The sequence below is a fragment of the Lissotriton helveticus genome, chromosome 9 (assembly GCF_964261635.1).
Source record: "Lissotriton helveticus chromosome 9, aLisHel1.1, whole genome shotgun sequence".
In the NCBI taxonomy this organism is placed as follows: domain Eukaryota; kingdom Metazoa; phylum Chordata; class Amphibia; order Caudata; family Salamandridae; genus Lissotriton; species Lissotriton helveticus.
Window position 1 is genome coordinate 261296165 of NC_136070.1, and position 19751 is coordinate 261315915.

At 45.9% G+C, this 19751-nt stretch overlaps 1 protein-coding gene across 6 annotated transcripts in view; it reads left to right on the forward strand.

Annotated features, from left to right (window-relative positions):
* The window catches only part of TTLL5 (tubulin tyrosine ligase like 5), a 1026293-nt gene that overhangs the window by 55513 nt on the left and 951029 nt on the right, over positions 1-19751 (forward strand). For all 6 annotated transcript variants that reach the window (XM_078659928.1, XM_078659931.1, XM_078659927.1 and 3 more), the window contains exons 3-4: positions 10206-10269; positions 18213-18391. In XM_078659928.1, coding sequence (XP_078516054.1) covers positions 18315-18391 — 77 coding nt within the window. In that variant the 5' untranslated portion in view covers positions 10206-10269; positions 18213-18314. The remainder of the gene's footprint in view (positions 1-10205; positions 10270-18212; positions 18392-19751) is intronic.

A 19751-nucleotide genomic window follows, 5' to 3' on the forward strand; every position in this document is an offset into this window, starting at 1 on the left:
ACGTCAGCCGTGAGCATAGCGTGTTCCTCAGAGGGATCAACTTGTTTAGTGAGTGTAGCTAGGCGCTGTTCCGTGGTTGTGAGTGCCTGTTCCAACATACGCCGGACCCCTGTGATTTGTTTAATACATTCCCCCCGTGCCACCACCTTGAACGCATCCCACTCTATCAGTGTCGAAGAAGCCGCGTTCGTGTTGTGCGTGAAGTAGTCCTGTATGCTGCGCATGTGCGAGTCTCGGAACACCTGGTCAGTCAAACATACCCTAGGAAGTCGCCAGGTAGGGACTGGTGGGTGCGGGGGCGCCAGGTGAGTCGCAGTAAGTGAGCGTCATGATCTGAAATGACCCGCCCCAGGTATTCTGCAGAGACGACCGTAGGGAGGATCTGCGCTGAGCATAGAAACCTGTCAAGGCGGACCCGGAGGTTGTGAGGGATAGAGTGGAACGAATAAAGGCGGGCATGAGGGTGTAAGTGTCGCCAAGCATCGGTGAGCGCCCAGTGCGTGGCCCAAGCACGGAACAGCTCTGATTGTTGGGGGGCTGGGGAGCGCGGAGGGGGGGTGCGATCGGTCCAGGGAAGGGTCAAGCGTGCAGTTGTAATCGCCTCCCAGGATCCAGGGAATGGTAGTGAATTGGGCCAGGACTCCCGTAAGGTGATCCCAGAACTTATCTTGTTCAGAATTAGGGGCATATATGCTGCCCAGGAGGATCCCTTGGCCGTCTAAAAGCCCCTCCAGTAGAGCGTATCTGCCCTCCTTGTCCACCACCCGCTTAAGTTCTCGGAAGGGGGTGCCTGGCCTAACCCAGATTAAAGCGCCGCGCGCAAATGCCGAGCAGGTCGTGGCACAGAACGTCCCGCGCCATTTAGCTTGCAGTCTGCCCAGTTCGGTGCTGTTAATGTGTGTCTCCTGCAGTAGAGCAATCCCAGCTGTCTTGCGCTTGATGTATGAGTAAACAGAATATCGCTTACTAGGCGTGTGAAGGCCCCGTACATTGAGTGTGAGGACATTAACGTCCGATCGTGGAGCTGCCATCAATCAGAGGTCGTGTAAACACCTGAGAGCACCCAAGAGGCCCAGGGGAATGTGAAGTCTCATATCGTGTGCATGCCCATGCGCGCCTTGCTGCTGAGGGGAAGGGACAGGAACTGACAGGGGGGAAAACTGTTGTAACAGGGGGCGGGAAACAGTCCCAATGCAGGGGATACATCACCGGAGGCGGTATATTCAAACTAGTGTCCCACTAGGGGAAGAATACACAAGTAACTGCGGGGGTGGCAGAGCGTGTGTATGCGAGGCTGGGCGCTGATCGGGCTTTTGTAGGAGTGACGTATGTCGCGCGTGAGCCTTCATAGGAAGAGCGCTTAAGTAGATTCAGAGCACATTCGGTTAGTAAGGTGTTCACAAAGAGGATACAATCTAGTCATATATTACTCAGATGTGCTGGGTCGTCCATCCAGGATAGCGTCCATCATTTGCGTGATGACCAGGGGGGAAGAGGTCTGACCAATTCCCGACATCGTGCCATCACTGTCATGGTCTTTTTCCGGAGTGAAGAGGTGTGGATGGCGTTCCAGGTCTGGTGCCAGGGGTGACGAGTGCAGTTCGACCACCGCTCTCAGGGCGTCTCGTCGTTCTTGCATGATCTGCGTTAAATCAGGTGATCTCGAGGGGGAGGATCCTTGGCTCTTGGAGGGGTTCGCTGGGGGGTGCTTCAAACCACGTCTCCTGGATCTCTGTGAGCGATTGTTCTGGTCCCGTTGGACTCCCGCCCTGGGTAGTAATGGGCAGTGGAGCTCAGCCCAATCTCGCGCCTCCTCAGCCGTGTCAAAGAAGATGGCCCTACCCTTGTGGAAGACCTTGAGGCGGGCTGGGAACAGCAAGGAGTACTGGACATCGTTTGCGCGGAGGTGCCGTTTGACCTCGAGAAATGTGGACCTCTGCTGCTGAACCCCTCGAGCATAATCTGGGAACACCATGACATGCTGATCCTCCACCTGCAATGGGCCCGCTGCCCGGGCCACGCGGAGCACCGCGTCACGGTCACGGAAATGAAGGAACTTGGCCAACATGGGTCTAGGAGGGAAGCCTGGTCTCGGCTCTCGGGCGGGGACCCTGTGGGCTCGTTCGATGGAAAAGAACGCCGAGCGCTCCGCTTCGGGGGTGAAAGACCTGGTCCAGGACTCCATATAGTTCAAGGGGTCTGAGTTCTCAATTCCCTCCGGAAGGCCCAGGACGCGGATGTTACAGCGTCTCGATCGCCCCTCCAAATCGACGGTGCGCTCCTCGAGGGTCGCCACGCGACGCAGGACCTCCTGCAGATCTGTCCCCTGCGCCTTCATGGCGGGTTGTAGGTCGGTCAAAATCTTCTCCCCTTCCGTCACTCTGTCCGCCAGTTTGCGGTGATCGTCGCGGACCAAGCTGATGTCCGTCGAGAGGGTGCCCAAACGTTCCTCCATCGACAGTCGGGACATCTCTATGGCTGCTAGTACCTGGTCCAGCTTCGCCGATAAGGTGGTGTCCGTTTGTGGCGCGTGGGATTGCGCCCAGGTCCGGGTGTGTGGCATATGCTCGGGGGGCGTTTCAGGGACGGCGGTCGCCTGCGAGCCCCTAGGTTTCCCCATGCTGCTGGCTGGTGGGGGCGCCGTGAGTTAGTGATGGCAGGGGGCGGTGGGCCCTTCAAGGAGAGGTCCCTCAAGCAGACCCTCGTTAGGGGAGGATGCGAGGTCACAGCAGGTGCAGGGTGGCCAAGGGCTAGCCCACCAGGGCCTGGACTCCCTGAAAGGTGATGCAGGAGCGCAGGCTGCGGGGTCTCCTCGCTGGCTGTTTTCGTTGTGGGTGCCGGCGGGCCTGCCCCGGTGGTCCCCGCAGCGGGGGGGGGGGCACGTCCCTGGATGCTTTGGTGGGACCAGGCGGTTGCAGCAATCGTGAGGCAGGGAGGAAATGGGGGGGGGCTGATCCAGCCCTCCCAGGAGCAGGTAGCAGGTAGCAGGAGCGTGTGGGTGGCGCGCGGCGAACAGGGGCTCCAGAAGTACAGCCGGGAGCTCCTTAGATGCCGTCCCTCTCAGCCGAGCATGGGCGCCATGTTGAGGTCAGGCACCGTCGGGGAACAGATATCAGATGGCAGCGGGGGGCGCCCCAGTCATGCAGGTAGTCCCCGCTCCGCGCTCACCTCCGGCGATGGGCGTCGCGATGTCAGCAGGCTTCATGGGCTGCACGGTGCTGCCACCGGGGACCGGGATGCAGCAGGGGTGAGCCCTGGGAGTGTCTGGGCGGCTCTCGTAGTCGGGGGGGGGGTGTCGTAGTGGCGGGGCAAAGCAGCGCCAGCCCCCGCAGGTCTCGCCGCTCGATCTGGGCAATCCGCCGGCAGTCGTCTCACCGCTGTACGCGGGGGGCCCTCGGGGAGAACAGTGTCACCGGGCCGCGGTCGCCATCTTAGGTCTCGGCGTGCGACTCCGGTGGAGGCAGTCAAGGGGGAAATCCGCCCCCTCCAGCGTCGGCAGAGACACTGCGGTCGACGCTCCGGTATGCAGGAGTGCTCCGGTTAGCAGTGTGGTGTTGCGGGGCTCACGGCGATCCTCGGGTCAGGATGAGCGTCAGCCCGATCTCGGAGCCTCAGCAAAACACGGCCGCCATCGTGGCTTGCTTAGCCACGCCCCCTCGTCATAACATTGGTATTGAAACATTCTCAACCAATGTCATATCATAAACCGTAAAAACAATGTTTGCCTTTGGAGAAATGTATATAGTTTTAAGTTTCCACCTGTATGTTTTTACTGTGTACAAGCATCAGAGATTTGGCAATAAAGGCATATTCTGGAATAAGCTACTCAGAAGGAGCTGAGGCCTTTGTTTTTTGTGCATTAGATTATTGCTTTTCAAAGGTTTGTGCAATAAGACAATTACCGGGTTTTTGTTGCAGTACTCTTCACATTTGGCCTTGTAGTTGTAATTGATGCAACTTTGACTGAAGTTCCTGCTAACCAGGTCCCCAGAACCATTGTTCTTTCCCTAAAAAACTGTAAAATTCCCCCAATTGGCAAAACCTTTAGCACCCTCTGTCCCTAGTAAATGGTACTCTGGTACCTAGGGCCTGATGTACTAAAGAGGGCCTCTAAGGGCTGCAACACAAATTGTGCCACCCTAAGGGACTGCTCATCAAGCACGTGCAAGACTGCCATTGCAGGCTGCATGTCGTGGTGCAGACAAAAATGAAACACAAGATGTTACACACCCCTGTGTGCCATGTCCCCTAACACTGCATGTTATATTTGTAAGTCACCCCTACAGCAAGCCTGGCAGCCCTATGGCAGGGTACTGAATATTACATGTGAGGGCATACCTGCATGAGTAGATATGCCCCTGTGCTGGTCACTCCTACTGCTGCCAGTACAAGTGAGCTTTCGAAGCCATTTAAAACGTGTGCTGGACACCAGTGAATAAGAGTTCCCCAGCTACATGATGGCTTCACTGACAATAGGGATGTATGGTATCAAACATCTTGTATTGGGAAACCCACACTGATGCCAATGTTGGAGTTACCAATACATGCACCCAGAGGGCTCTTTAGAGGTGCCCCCTGAAAAACTACACGCCTCTGGTGTGCTTGCTGACTGGTTTATGCCAGCCTGCCACCCGAGACGCTGTTCTGACCACCTAGGGTGAGAGCCTTTTGCTCTCAGGACTCCTAGAACAAAAACCTGTCCGGGAAGAAGGCGTAACACCCCCACCCACAGGATGATCTGCTGATTAGCCTCCTTGGGTCGGCAAGCTTCAAAGAAGCTGCTGCCTTTGGAATGCAAATCTGGTGCCCCTCAAACAAGAGGAAGCCACCCCCTGTCCAGAGTCCCCTTGGGACCAGGACAGGTGGTTAAATTAGCAAGTCAGGTAGGCGTGCTACCTCCAGTCTAGTACCACCCCTAAGAAGGGCTACTGTGAAGTGGATATGATTGTTCAGAAGTATCCATCTTTTTGATGGCATACTTAGGAATTCTGGGACAGGGTTATGCCTACTTTCCACAGGAAGTGGTCATATAGGGGGCATAGTGAGCCCTAAGGCCAGTAGCCCATTGACTACTACCCTACACTCCCCTAACGCCTCTAAATTCAGTATTTAGGGGGGCCCCTGGCACCAGAGAAGTTAATCCTGATGATATAGGAAGAGAGAGGACACCAAAGAGCCGCAAAAGCAGAGAAGAGAAAAGAAGCAGCTGACCTGGTACCAACCCTGCCGGCCTGTCTGCATCCTTCGTCAAAAACGGCGCCTAAACCGACTTGTCCTGCAGCTGTGACTCCAGAAACTTTGAAAAAGACTCCAGACCTCCTATGAACAACGGACCTGTTCTAAAGATCTCCAAAGGAGAAGAGTCTAAGGCCTCCGGAACCACCAAAACCCGACACAAACTATGCACCTGTCGCCTCTGGCTGAGTTGAAGTGGGCCAACAGTGCCAACAAGGTTCCCCAACCTTCCAGAGCTCGTGGTTTCACCCTTCCCGGTCTCCCTGACGTCGCCTGCAGCCTCTACATGCAGGGCCCCTCAACCACGACTGTTCCAGTACGGAACTTCCCAACACCTAAGGATAACCCTGCACCTGTCACCCCTAAGCCTTGGAGGAGAGGACCAAAGGTGCTACCCCCCCCACACACGTCGCCGAGCATCCCAAGCCCTGAGCCCACTTGCTGGTTCAGCCCGACTGGCTTCCTAGACAGAGCTTGCAGCCTCTTTTTACAGTGACCGATCCCCATTAAAATGTATTGGGCTCCTGATGCTGATTTGCACCCGGCCGCCCTTGTACAGCTGGTGGTGACTGCTGGTGCTGCCTTGGACCTTGCCCACCACTCACCATAGCTCCTGGAAATTGGCCTTGTAAGTCATAGAAGTGTACCTGTTTGCAGAACCTGTTCTTCCTCCTATAGGATAACATTGCAGAACTCAGAAATTGCAGTGTCCACTTTTTAAAGTGGAAATAATTTATATTTAAAACTTATCTGAACAGATTTTTCTCTGATGCCAAATCATATATAAATGCACTTGGTATTTTTATAAATTGGTGTAGATCTCCTTCATGCGTCATGTTGTCATTCATTAATCATTGTGTGTATTTTGTAAATTTCTTGCTCTCCTCTGTGTTAAGCTTAAGGCTGCTCGACCACACTACCCCCTAATAGAGCACCGTGGGATTGCAAAGCAAGCTCCTGTCCACTCAGAAGGGAACCCCATGACTCTTTACATGGTATATCAACTTTTTGATATATCACATAAAGAGTCAGCTTCCTATAATTATTTATATCGAAACCTAGGCCCTCATTACGATGTCGGACGGATCCATCCGACATCTAGACAATCGGTTCGACCGCTGAATTACAATACTGGCAGTCAGAGCACAGAGGACTGGGGAAAGACACCATCTCCGACATGTTCAAGGAGCCCGCCGGGCAGTGGTCAGAATCCTATCCCTACAATGGAGGTGGTGCCTGTGCAGGCACCGCAGTAGGGATTAGGTTGTCCCTTTCCAACTGACTTTTCATGACTGTCCGACCCCCATGAAAATGCAGACGCAAACAGACTTTCGGGGCCCCAAGCAGGTCCCTTGTCCCCTGTGGGCCGCTGCTGAGTGGCCCACAGTACCCCCCCCCACACACATAAATGCACCATGTGCCAGGCACCAGAGGGTGCCTGGCACACGGTGCATGAATGTGCACAAAGTGCTTTTTAGGTCTCGCCTAGCAGCGCACATGTGCTGCTCTGCGAGATTTATTGTAAGGGCTTCAAAAAGCTCACCACACACACGCTCGTGTGTGTGTGGCCTATTGCTTGAAGTTACCCGCACAGCGCCATATGTTTTGAATTATCGTGCCCAGACACGGGCGCGATAATTCAAAACATATGACCTGGTGCTCGCTCTCGCGCGCACAACTCGCGGGACGCTGTATTCCTTGAATTCCTTGTTTTGAATGTGGACTATTACTGCATTATTCCCTTTCAACCTCTGTGATACACATCGCCAATAGAAACAGTCTTGCATACAAGATAATGATGTAGCGGAACTCCAACAACTGCATAGAACGAATATTACATAATGCACAATACTGTAGTGTAGTTCCTATATTCCCAATAGGCTCTGCGCATTGGAATAGTATAAACAGCAGTGTAGACGTAGGACTGAGGTCGACTAGGTCTCTACTGACTATATTAGACTTAAGGTTTGCCAGCTAGCTCAGAGGTCACTAGAAACTTTCTCGAATAAACAAGGAGGAGTTTAACTTCCCTGGATAGACAAGAAGGGATTAGCTTCTGACAACCATATAACATGACCACTTTGCTCCCTCAGAATAAGAGTGTATCTCTAGAGTCGTGTGAAAACAATAGACAGCTATTTCACTCAGTCAAGTGTGCATACTTAGTTTCACCAGAGTGCAGAGAAAAGAGAGACGGCCGTTTTCAATAAAAGGTGTTATTTATTGAGCAGTCTTCTTTCTCATGCAAGAGAAATGAATTGCCACAATTGCAATACTTAGCATAAAGTAAAGTGCGTACAGTAAAAGGAGTATTATGAAATAATACTGTAAAAGCATTGATATGGTTTCTTAGCCATATGATACTTTAAAATAGATAAAATATATATATACATTGACTAACGTACTCAACTGGTGCTTCTAAATACGCCTACCCCGGTGTACCTGACCTAAGCCTAATACGTGGGAAGGAGTAAATAAGTAGCAGTTTAAGTTAAGCTGGTTTTGCCAAGGAATCTGAGTCAAGAATTCTCTTTAAGGGTTTAGTCAGCTCCGTACCTGGGTAATAGAAAGCAGGAGGTCTGGTATCTCTCTCTCAGGACTCGATATCCCAGTAACCCGCGAGGGTATCTGGAAACACCGGAGCTGCATTTCTCGGCAGGAGACAAGACAGCGTCTCTCTCAGTGCGTCAAAGGGGAGGGGCGGCGTCCGTGGGCTCTCGCATCAGCTGGGCTCTCGGGCAAGTAGATAGCCGCTCTGCTCCAAAACCACTGTGTGTTTGCTTAAGGCAACGTTGGTATATTTATACCTGAAAGGTGCTGGGTTTGACGTAAGGTTGGACATAAGACGTCAATAAAGATGTCACTAAGAACTGGCCGTTCTTACAGTGCTCACAGGAGTTCTAGGACGAAATCAAAACAAAAGCAATGGGGAATTCCCAGGTTGCTGGAGGTTTGGTTTGTTTACAGAACTCGTTGTACTTTCTAGGAGCCTGGGGAAGTAGCCTTGCTTAATTTGGACAGCATGGGCTATGACTAAATATGGATATGATTCTTATGCCTTTATAAGGATATTATTTATTATAACCACATAAGGGCATGAATCAGGAATATTGAATTAGGGTCCTAGATACAATTACAACAATACCAATAACCTGACGCACTATGTCTACTAAATAGAGAACAAAAAAAACATACAACAAAACATAGTATATCGTCCTTCGTTACTTTGTAAATCACCCAAGGTTCTTAACACACGCAGTTAAGAATGTATGCACATATAATAACAAACTGGAGCGCTACATCACCTAAGAATCCTTATACATCCTGCGCGGTCCACCAGGCTATGCGTGCACATGTACGCTCTTGTGATGACGTACTCGGAAGTGGAGGACTGGTGCGGGAGACCAATCCATGACAAGTGGGACAGAACAGAGCACAAGTAGGAGTAATAGTGGCACGTTATCTTTGGAGTGGTAAGTGGACTGCGAGACATTCTAGCTGAGGTCATACAAGGTACATTTGGCCCACAGAAGTGATATTTTCGATTTAAAAACTACGGTATAGGGGAATGTACTGGGTGCAAATCAACTTTACTCACTTAACAAAGGTGTGCCTTTGCTTGGTGAAATCCATTTGTGCCGCAGCTCAAGCTGCAGTACAAAACGGCACTTTCCGACTACCGTGCTGGCGGTCTCATTGTAATAGGGCAGGTGAGACCGCCAACTCATTGTTTGCCAGTCTGCTGCCCGACATGATGGCGTTTGGCGGTCCGACTGACCGCCATCGTGATTAGAGCCTTAGTGCCACAAATATTTAAACATAATGTGTGAAAGTGCCACATTGTTAAATGTTGAAGTGCTGTGTGATGTATAGACAGGTTCATATAGTAGGCAAATATTGGACTTGGTGTAATGGAAGATCCATCCACAAAATAAGATGGATGCCACGCTTGGGAGCTCTTGTGCGGTTCTATCTTTTGTGTTAGAGCAACAAGACAGGCAGAGGATTCAGCAGTAGTGAGTTCCAGGTGGCCTGTTCACTCCATCGGATGGTGGCCCAAGCTAGACCTTGGATCGCAGCATGTTGTTACCTTCCACACATTGAAACAATGGGTCCTTCTGCCCCCTGGTGGTCTAGATTGAAGTACTACCATGGCTGTACGTTGGCCACTTTTCAACACAAGATGAACTTGTGAGGAGGAGGGGAGACAATGAGTAAAACAGGCCTGCGAGAGAGTCGTCATGCCAGACTTAGCTGTGCTTACTGAGAGGATGGGTGAAGAATTCCCTGCGGTGGAGCAGACAGGCTGGGACATCCCATTGTGAAACGGAGCTTTCCATACAATGATGATGGACTAGCAAATCGAGAGGGATGTGAAGTTTTTCTATAGAAAGCCTGTATCCTGCATCCTGCTTTTAAAAGTTTCGATCTAATAAGAGGGGAAAATGACTAACACTGCTTTCTAACTAACCCCAAAGAATAAAATATACAAACAACTAGAGTTTTCCTTGAACTGAACAGAGCAAGCCTTTCAAGTTCCAAGCTGAGGGCTTTGAGGTATCCAACCCTACATGACATCTTTACAGAAAAGATAGGAAAGCTGCTAAGGCCAATTTTCTTAGTTGCCAACTTAATGAAGCATATAACTCTCTCCCTTGTGCTGTTCCTTTTCTCCCATTTTTTCTGTGATGAGCTAGCTACTTTTTCATCAACAAAGTGAAATGCATCTATGCGGGGATACAACATTACCAAAGCCAGCAAGAAGCAAAAGTGTATCAAATACATGCACCTATGTGGTTTAGTACAGTGATGTTCCTCTGTTATAGTGACTAAGGTACAGATAAACTATATTAAATGGCCAACAAGGGAATCATTTACAAAAACAAAGAAATACTGTAAATACATACTTATACATTTAGAAGCCTATAATGCACTAAATGAAATTCACAATTTATTTTTTGATATTACAGATTCATGCAGCAAAAACGTTAAATGAAGAAACAGGTGTACCAGCAATATAATGACAATCAGTTGGTATGTATTTGAACAATCTATCCAGTGTATTGGTAGTACATATTTCCATATAGCGTTTCATTGAGATTGAAGTGTGCAATCCACTTTTAATACAAGGAACATTATCAAAGCTGTAGTGTCGGAAATATTTCACAGTAATGATAAATCTATGTGAACGTATTGGAATGTCAACGTTTCAACCTCCTATTGTGCAAATATGCAAGACCATCCTCAGGACTAATGGTAGTAGGTAATTAATGTAGAGGACCCCTAAAAAAGGTTCTTCCAATAGGAGCCATTATAGACTAGAGTAATGCAGTTGGACTGGTCCTTTTGGATTGCTGTGCATTATTTGCTGCGGTAGACAATTCTGTTGTCTAGAAAAGTGCCCAAGATTGAAATTAAATGGGCTATTTGCTATGGTTTTAATCTCTTTTTGAAGGACCATTTACAGTACCTTCTGATCTCCTCTTTCTGATCCAAGCATGTCATTATATAATGTGGCGAGACAAAAGGATCATCATTATCCCCGATGTTGTTTAACATCAATGTCAAACCCCTGTTCTGCCCTGTTACCTGTATTGGCTGTTGGACTTATCATATGCAGTTACCCATGTGGTCATCCTGCTGCATAAAGATGCCTCTAGCTTTACAGTCAAGTTGAGTAATATCTTCTTGGCTAACCTGTACTGGATGGACTATAAATCTAGTAGAATTCTGATCAATCCTAGCCTTCCATTTGGACCATACTAAGATCTGCCATAGTAATTCTTTATGGCCATCCAATATGGCTAAGCCATCTGTTCTGCGGCTAAAGTGAAATCCATGGCCGTAATTTTAGACCTGGACCTGTAAAATCAATGCAGTTGTGAGCACCTGTTTTCTATTGTTGTGTTCCCTATGGTAAGTGCTTCCATTTCTCCCTTTGGAAACCCATGCAAAAGTCTCATTATGTCTCATCTTTGCGTCTTCTAGCCTACCAACTTGCAAGACTGTGTGTACAAAAGTTACATTTAGGCACTATCTCTAGAATGGAAAGATTCAATCAGATTGCTTCTAAAAAAAAGTTTAAACCTTTTGCCTGGCTTATAAATCTTTTTATGTACTGGGGTTATTTAGGCTTGTGCTACACATGCAGCAGTATCACACTCGGGGATATCTTAGACTGGAAATCTTCCTTGTGTACACTATCTGGAAATCAAACCGGTTTACTTTAGTGGTGTGGAATGTGAAACCCAGGAACCATTTGGTGCCTGTGTGTGATACCTAATCTTACAGGAATATTTAAAATGTTAAGAGGGAATTCCTTACCCACCAAATTGTGGCATGCTTCATCATTGGTGTTTCCTCCTACCATGTAGGACACTTCCACTTGGGTGGGCTCAAGCAAATCTGGGAAATCTCAAATGTACAATTTTCTGTACAATTAAAGGAGGTCAAGTTTTGTTTTAAAAATGGCTATGGATATTCTCTAAATTTCTTTATTTAATGGGGACACATGCCATGATTAAAAACTGTAACTTGAATGCCAGTTGGGAATTCAGTGGTTCCAGCATCCTTATCTTGCCAACAAGTTGCAGCCGATTTTAAAATGTCTTAACAGTCATTCGGCTTTCATCACATCTCCTAGACTTCCCTGCCTACCCATATTAGATTCTAAGGGGAAAGTGATGAAAAAACGGAGGCATAAGGCTCTTCTACTTGAATGTTCAAGATCTCTATTAGGTTTCTAAGCAGGCCCTATCAGCTCAGAGGGAGTGTATACTTTCCGGTAGTCAAGCTTACTCCTAGGGAATAGTGTCATTGGTCATTACCTACATGATTCTCCTTGGCCACGTGGTCTGATAATTACTGCACTTTCAACTTCTTGGTCTTTATTTTATGTAACAATCTTCCACTGACACTACTCAGATGAAAGACCAGCATTTGCAATGCCAGTAGACCTGACGTCAGCATGCTAAATCCATTGGCATAATGTGTTGTACACTAAGAGGCACACTGTTCACCCTGCACAATCATGGGCGGAGTCTTTTACTTCTGGTTTAATGGGAATTGGAGCTAGAACAAGAAAGAATTTCTGCCTCTTCTGGTGAGATGGAACATGGGGTCAAGCAAGAGTGCATGTGAGAGAGCACACAGGGCTGAAGCCATGAGCTGAGATCCTGAGGACAAGTATCCGCAAGTTGCTTGTGCACTATGCAGAGTGTCTTAAATTCTGGTTATTTACTGGAATCTGTATAGGAAGTCCAACTAGGAATTAACAGAAGCATGCCGAGGTAAATTAAGTAACAGAGGGGGTTGCTGCATTTTGCACAATCTGAAGGCTCCAGATAGGATATTTAAGTAAGGCAAGCAAGACTGCGATCTTGTACCTAAACGGAATGACATAGCTGTCTGGATCACCAACCTGCTCCCTGCAACTTGGAGGCAAGGAAGAATATTGCCCTTCAATCTCGAAAAAGGGAGTAACATGTACCAGCAATGTTATAGACATGAAGGTAAGATAAGCATTGATAGTGACACCAACATATTTTTTCATGATGGCAGGGATAGGGGGCTGATCAAAGAGCCAATGACTACCAAAGGAAAGTCTTTGTCTAAGTATAATTCCATAGAACAAACACCTCTGCCTTTTTCACGGAGTCGTGTCCCCACCAAGAATTGACGTCAAACATCGCAACTGCCGTTCCGAAGGATACTGGTTCCTTTCTTGTTGCATACATTCTAGGGTAGCTTTGGCCTTTAACTCCAATGTAATGGTTAGCCTCAATGGTGTTGATGACCTTCCTATTAAAGAAGTCTAGTTGTTTGTTGTGTAGGCCCTCCAAAGTCACTTTCAGTTTTATCTTAGTACACCAAGTGTCTTTGGCCCACAGGTCACCTCTTGACAACTTCCTAGATATGGTGGGGGCAGTGTCCATTGAAGTAGCAATGACCATCATGCTGTGTGATTTTATTATCTGGGCTGAAGAACCCACTTTCAGCCATATCATTAATGTTCTGCAGGCTATGTCCGCCTTTAATCTCAAACAGGAAGTTAGAGGTCCTACCCATAATGCAGGATAACATTTAGATCTACTTTTCTCTAAAAAGAGTGACACATTTAAAAATCTTCCTGAATGGACCAGAGATTTAGCACCTTTGCCTTGGCAGTAGTATAGAAGCAGCATGTAATAAAGTCATTCTCTGAGAAGAGAAAGTTAAGCTTCTGGAACAAATTTGATTCCACCCACAGTTGTGATCTTTTTAAATCTCTGGGAATGTCTTGACTCCCCTCTTGGTCCTGATAAACTGTGTCACAATTTGATTGCCTCTCTCACTGAAAGCTTTGACCAGCTCCTTCCTTCTATGATGAGCTCAGGAACAAAGTGGAAACATGGCAATGCCTGGAATATTCTTGATATAAGAAAGAAAAAAATCTTAAAGTATGGCAAGCCAAATAACATTGGTGATAGTCCTTCTCTGAAGAAGCACGTCTGACTTTTTTTCTATTAGTTGAAATCCTATAAGCAATACCTCACACAGTCCAAAATAACATTTTAGGGCTCTTCCAACAGACAGTTCAACAGTTCTCACAGAGCCTTATTCCAGGCTATCTCTTGGCTTGGCAATCCCGCTTGTGTCAAAACAACAATTATACTTTTACAATCTCCATGTGTTCACCCAGCTACTTTTTTATACTAGACGATCAAGGCCCTACATGAAAGTTTTTCCTAGGTTCATGACATACATCACTTCAGAGGCAAGGAATCACATGATGACTTAGGGCCAGATGTAGGTAGCCCAATACCGGTCGGTAATGGCCGAAATTACCGAATTTGTCTCTAGTTGATGAGGTAAAGCTTCTGGGCTTTTTGTTGGGCAGATCAATGTTGAAGTATCTTCATTGTACCAACAGATGAGTACCTGGAAGAAGCTCCCCCAGTTCATCCTGGTTCATCTCAAAATACACCCCACAAATGTGATAGTTGTTTTAAGCCTCTATTATGCTAATGCCTGCTATTTAGGCCTTCCAGCCTCCTCCATCCTCGGGTTTTAAAGAGTGGAGAATATGTCTCTTTGACTTGTTTTAAACTTCAGCAGGTTCTCTTAGGCCCGTTTTATTCTTCATTGGTTGCCTATTCTTAGCCATGTCTAGTACAAGTTGCTTTGCTTGGTGCAAAGAGTCCTCACTGGGACTTCTTTTCTTCAAAATGTGTTGCCTGAACATTGACCTAATTGCCCCCCACATCCAGGTTGACTTCTCTTACTGATTGTACCACGCATTAAAACATTTATATTATGTGGTTGTACTTTATCTGTGGTTGTGGCTTCTCTTTGGAACACTATTCTGCTACATATGCAGCAAATTGAACTTAATAAATATTTCCGAAAGCAGTCCACACCTAGCTTTTCTGCTGAGCTGTACAAAATGTCTGTATAAATTGGTATGTATCATAATAGTGTCTTAGTGTATTTTTGTGTGTGTGCGTGTACGGTAAGCCATTAAAATGAAAGGTTTAAGGGTATAGGTAAAATGCTTCCAGACGTACAGGGTATTAGAAAAAATGTGATCAAGGCAATCATTTGCTATAAGTCAGTGGACGTCAAATTCGGGAATAGATGTAGTGCATGCATATCTGCATGACAGAATGAAGAAGCTCTGGCAGCCGGGTTCTAGACAAAAAAATGGCTGTGCATAGCTAATAAATAGGCAGTAGTCTACAAACATGGTTTAGGAATACTTAAGACGCCTCAAGAAAGTAATTTAGGGGAACAGAAAAATGAGTCAAAGTTATGTTAGCACATTATCCATTTGGTCAAAACGTATAAGAAATAGAAAAAGGACTATGTTTTATAATCAAGACTTATACATCTCCAGGCTTGACCTCCTTCTGAGTAATTTAGCTTATTGCGATATCTGCTCTTATTGCCATATATATTACTGATCATTCACAACAACAAACCCTTGGTTAAAAGTCTTTATGTCTCTACAGGGAACTTTGCTTGTTTCTGGATCAGAACAAGGCTGTAAGCTTAAGTTCTTGTTCTGAATAATCTACATCCAGGTCACTAGGATGCAGCAAGGATCTGAAGAGCAAAAGACAGGGGGTCGTTTAGAAAGTCTGTAGTTCAAAGTCTCTTTCAATTTGTTTTTATGGCTCTGTCAATGGTTAGCTGACACAAGTAGCACCGTGTATGTCCAAGGCCTATATTGGAAGGGTTCTGTCCCATTCGCACACCTGTATGCTTGAGAGTTAACATTAGAGTGGAAAACCTGGCCTGGGGTGCTGTACACCTAGGCACTTTAAGCACAAATTGGGCTGGTCCACCCTGGAAAAGAGTTCCCCTCCCTTAGCTCCCCCCATGCAGTTCAAGATTAAACCAGCATCGAAGGCTGCCCAACACTTGGGCCACCTTTGTTGGACCTGGGACAAGCTGAAGAATAGAACGTTGCTCTCCCTGTCTGCCAGGCCTTCTTACAGTTAGAACGAGTCTTCATTATACTGACACTAGAGATGGCCAGAGCAGACCAGGAATTGATACACAACATCTCAGTGACTTAAGATTGTCTCCTGAATTCTATTTCCCCTCGAGACGCATACCTGACATCTGTAGACTATGGACCCAAGACCCCCTTTGCCCACAGAGTATCCATGGAGCCTGCGGCCATTACAAACCTATGCCACCCCCATGGAATGCTTGCTCCCAAATGTAGTCTCGGTTATCTTTAATAAACACACTAAACTTCCGGATCGTACTAGGATTGAGTCTGTGGAGTTTGATGATGAGGGGTGCTCATGGACGGGTGCTGTCGAAGAGCTTAGCATGTGTTAAGGCCTCACACTAGAAATTGTAATACAGACGTATAACCAATCTGTAAATTCTGTAATCGAAATTAGAACTCTTCTTCTAAAATGCTTTCAAAATGTTGGGATATAGTGGAATTGAGTCAACCTCATGAGACTCTTGAAAGCATAGTTGGTGAATCCGCAGTAGCAGCTATTCTTACCATTAAATCTGACCATATGCAATATGCTAGCTTCTCCATACCTTTGACATATCTGTGGAATATAATTGCTAAATGTTTTCAGCACCTTTTACGTATCCAAGAAATCTGCTGATTGAACAGTTCATTCCTCTCAATAATTCTTGAATGAACGAGGTAGTGAATCCTCTACACTATTGAGAGCTTCGAAATTAATGGATTGGTTGCTAGAAGGTTTTATCCATTCCCATTCTCTTTCTCTGTCAGGGTGCATGGATATTTGTGCAGAACTGTTTTTACGTGTGTCTCCTGGCCGACTCTGTGGCTATTTTTCAGATGGTCTTTACCTCTTAGTATTTCATCTGAATAGAGATGCCTAAGTGATACTGTTTTTAGGAGAAAGTCAATGTTGTTGCAGCAGTGTCTGGGAATGGCTATTTTGGTAGAGACCCTGTAACTTACTAAGAACAACTTATTTTGATACCTCAAAGTGAACCGAGTGAAATGGACTCACCTTGAACAATGTATCGATTAATTATGAAGCCTGGTATTGGAGGGAAAAAAACTGACTGGTGAAAGGAAGTGGGGAATTCTGGAGTACAAAGTGAAATCTCTTAAATGAAATAAAAAGATATCTTTCCGCATCAAAAATGGACATAAAAGATTCAGTATTTTGAGTTGGGTTCCCTCGCTAGAAAAAATATGTTATTTAAAAAGAAGACATATCTGTTATTTAATTCAGAATCTTACACTGCTTCGCTGATATACAAAAGGTGACTACAGTAGATAACATTGAAGTTGAAAGGAGATGAATTAAAAGGGACAGCGAGACCACCATTGTTTTACTACTTTAAAGCCAATGAAAATGCTTTTTTAGCTTTATTTTTAGTTATTCTAAAGTAATAATGAAACAACGTCTTATTTATGTTAATCAGGATTAGTCGAGCCAGAATCCTTTATCACTGAAAAATAGAAATAAAATGTTGTTTTGATGTATTTGCATATAGGTCCGTGTGACAATGCAGTTACCATTTAGCCATTTAAAAGAGTTGAGTAACAAAACTAAAAATAAAATTATTAATGAGAGTAAAGTGAATACTAATTTAGCTTTTTTTGTATTTAGTTGCATTTTTGACAGGGCTAGAATTGAGTAAACAAAGCGAAAATACAATGAAAAGTTGCACAGTGAAACTGATCAGTATTATTAATAAGTTAGATGAAGAACAACAAAACAAAAACGTACGAGTGAGAAAAAATGGCTACTATTCAGGTGCTGTATATTTAGCTATGTGTAATAAAGCGAATGACACTTTGCTATTAAGACTAAAGAATATGAATACTTAATGAAGTTGAACACATGGAGTTTCATGGGCATAGTTGTAATCAAATACAATGAAGCGGCAGACGGTTGTGAATTTTGTGTTATATAAGTTTTTTTGAAGAAAGTAATTTTTTGGCCAGTCACTGTTAATGATGAACATGCTGAGGAAATTGGTGCCTTCATCCTGGGACAGAAATTTCTAAGTGAAACTGCATTGCCAGCTATTTTACATTCATGGGCAATTAGTTTTTACTACTGCTGTATTCACTGGGCCTTCATTTAGGATGCATATGGCAAGATAATGTTCCATGGTCTTTGACCCAGGGTGAAAGAATTTCTGACTAGGCCTTGTATCTTGAGTCTACCATTCCATTGTAGGAGTTTCTAAGCAGTGCTTTTTCGTGTTATTTGTTATTTTTCATGGACTCAAGATTATCACTTTAGGGGTATGTAACAGTTTCTTTATGAGTTATGTGATGGATGTGCGGAATTATCTGGGTACATTTGTGAATGCAGTATCCCAGGGACACATCAGATTCTCAGGGTTATAGTGTGTATCTGTTCATGGTTGAGTATTCACTTGTTGTCCGTACACACATCAGCCATGGGTTGCAAAACAAAGTCTTTGATATCTTCTTGTCTGTAAATTTGATGTCTCCTTCTCTGTGCATTAAGGTCTATCCTCGCGGTCTGACTCTTCATAGAGCTTTGGAGAAAGGACTGGATCTGCAGTACTCAGACCATTTTCTGCTGACTTTATGAGCCATCCTGCTAACAATGCCTGCAGGCATGACCCGGGAAGTGGAGGAATCTGCACTTGCTTCAGGCGAGGAAGAAGACGAAAAGAAAACCGAGTAAGTGAATGAGATGAAACAATTGGGCTTCCTTTACTAGCAGGAAAACCACATTTCAACTGTTGCTAAGTTTTATTTTTTAAATAGAGCACTGCGTTGTCGATGAGGGGTTCTGCCTCAAATTTTCATTCTTCCAGCTGCATGCAACCTCTCCAAATGTTGCAGCCTTTTGTCCTAGGAATACACCAATTGGTAGGTGACGTCCCATCAGGGAGAAGTGTCCCTGCTTATCACACAGTGATGGTAATAATGTGCTTATCCACCAATATACATGGTACACTGCCAGAAGCACAATCACTTTAGTATGTTACAGAATGACTCTATGGCCATAGTTGCCGATGGCGGACTCTGACGTCACTGCTCTTTGGTATGTTTCTTGCCATTAATTCTTTCTGAAGCTTTGGACTGCCCATACATTTAATCCATACATAAAAATGCGGTATCTCTAAGGATATGAAACACTACGAAATTAGAGCCACACCACAGATTTAAAGTATGTTACCTTGGACTTGTAGGTATTGTCTGTTTGGAAGTCCCTATTCATTAGATCTTGGGTACTCACAAACTTTCTCGCAGGGCCAAAATACAGTCTGGTTTGTGGCCAACGGCGGCAGCGATGCGCCTGCGGGCGAGGTCGGTGGGGGCCGGGTTAGAGGGGACAGGGCTAGAGTTAAAAAAAATGTTTTTACCACCTTTCCAAAAACATTAGTAGGCAATGCTGTATTTCAAATGCAGATGTAACTACAAAGTTTCAAGGAGGACATTTTGATAATTATTTTTATCATACAATAGCAAGTCAGCTGGTAAACCCATCCTCACTGGATATTTCGGGGTGTCCAACATGATGTAAATAAAAACAGCTGCATTTAAATGAAAATGGCGCTATTTTATACTACTCAGTGTTGATAGTACAGGAAATCTCTTCCCAACAAACCTCTTTTCAAAGAAACGTAATACGCGCTTTGCAACCAGTTGTAACAATATTAGTACTTCACACAGGCTCCCTGGGACATTACGCCACCCCAGCCTGTTTGCCTGGGAGCCTGTTTGCTAAGCTGACCACCTGAGTTTACGAGGGAAATCCTGAAGACAGCGAGCCTTTCTTCTGTGGGGAAATCGTGCAGGAAGCGCACTACCAGCATCATTTAGGACTGTTAGTCCCCCTCGCCGCCGCTCTTTGACACCGAGTGGCCGCCGAGTGGGGGGACTACAGTTCCCACAATTCCTGCGCTGTCCTGCTCCGCCCACCAACCAGCACTTCCGTGCCCGGAGGCACAAAACACAGCTGCTCCCTCGGTGGAGTGGGAGTCTGTTTGCCTGGGAGCCTGTTTGCTAAGCTGACCGCCTGAATTTACGAGGG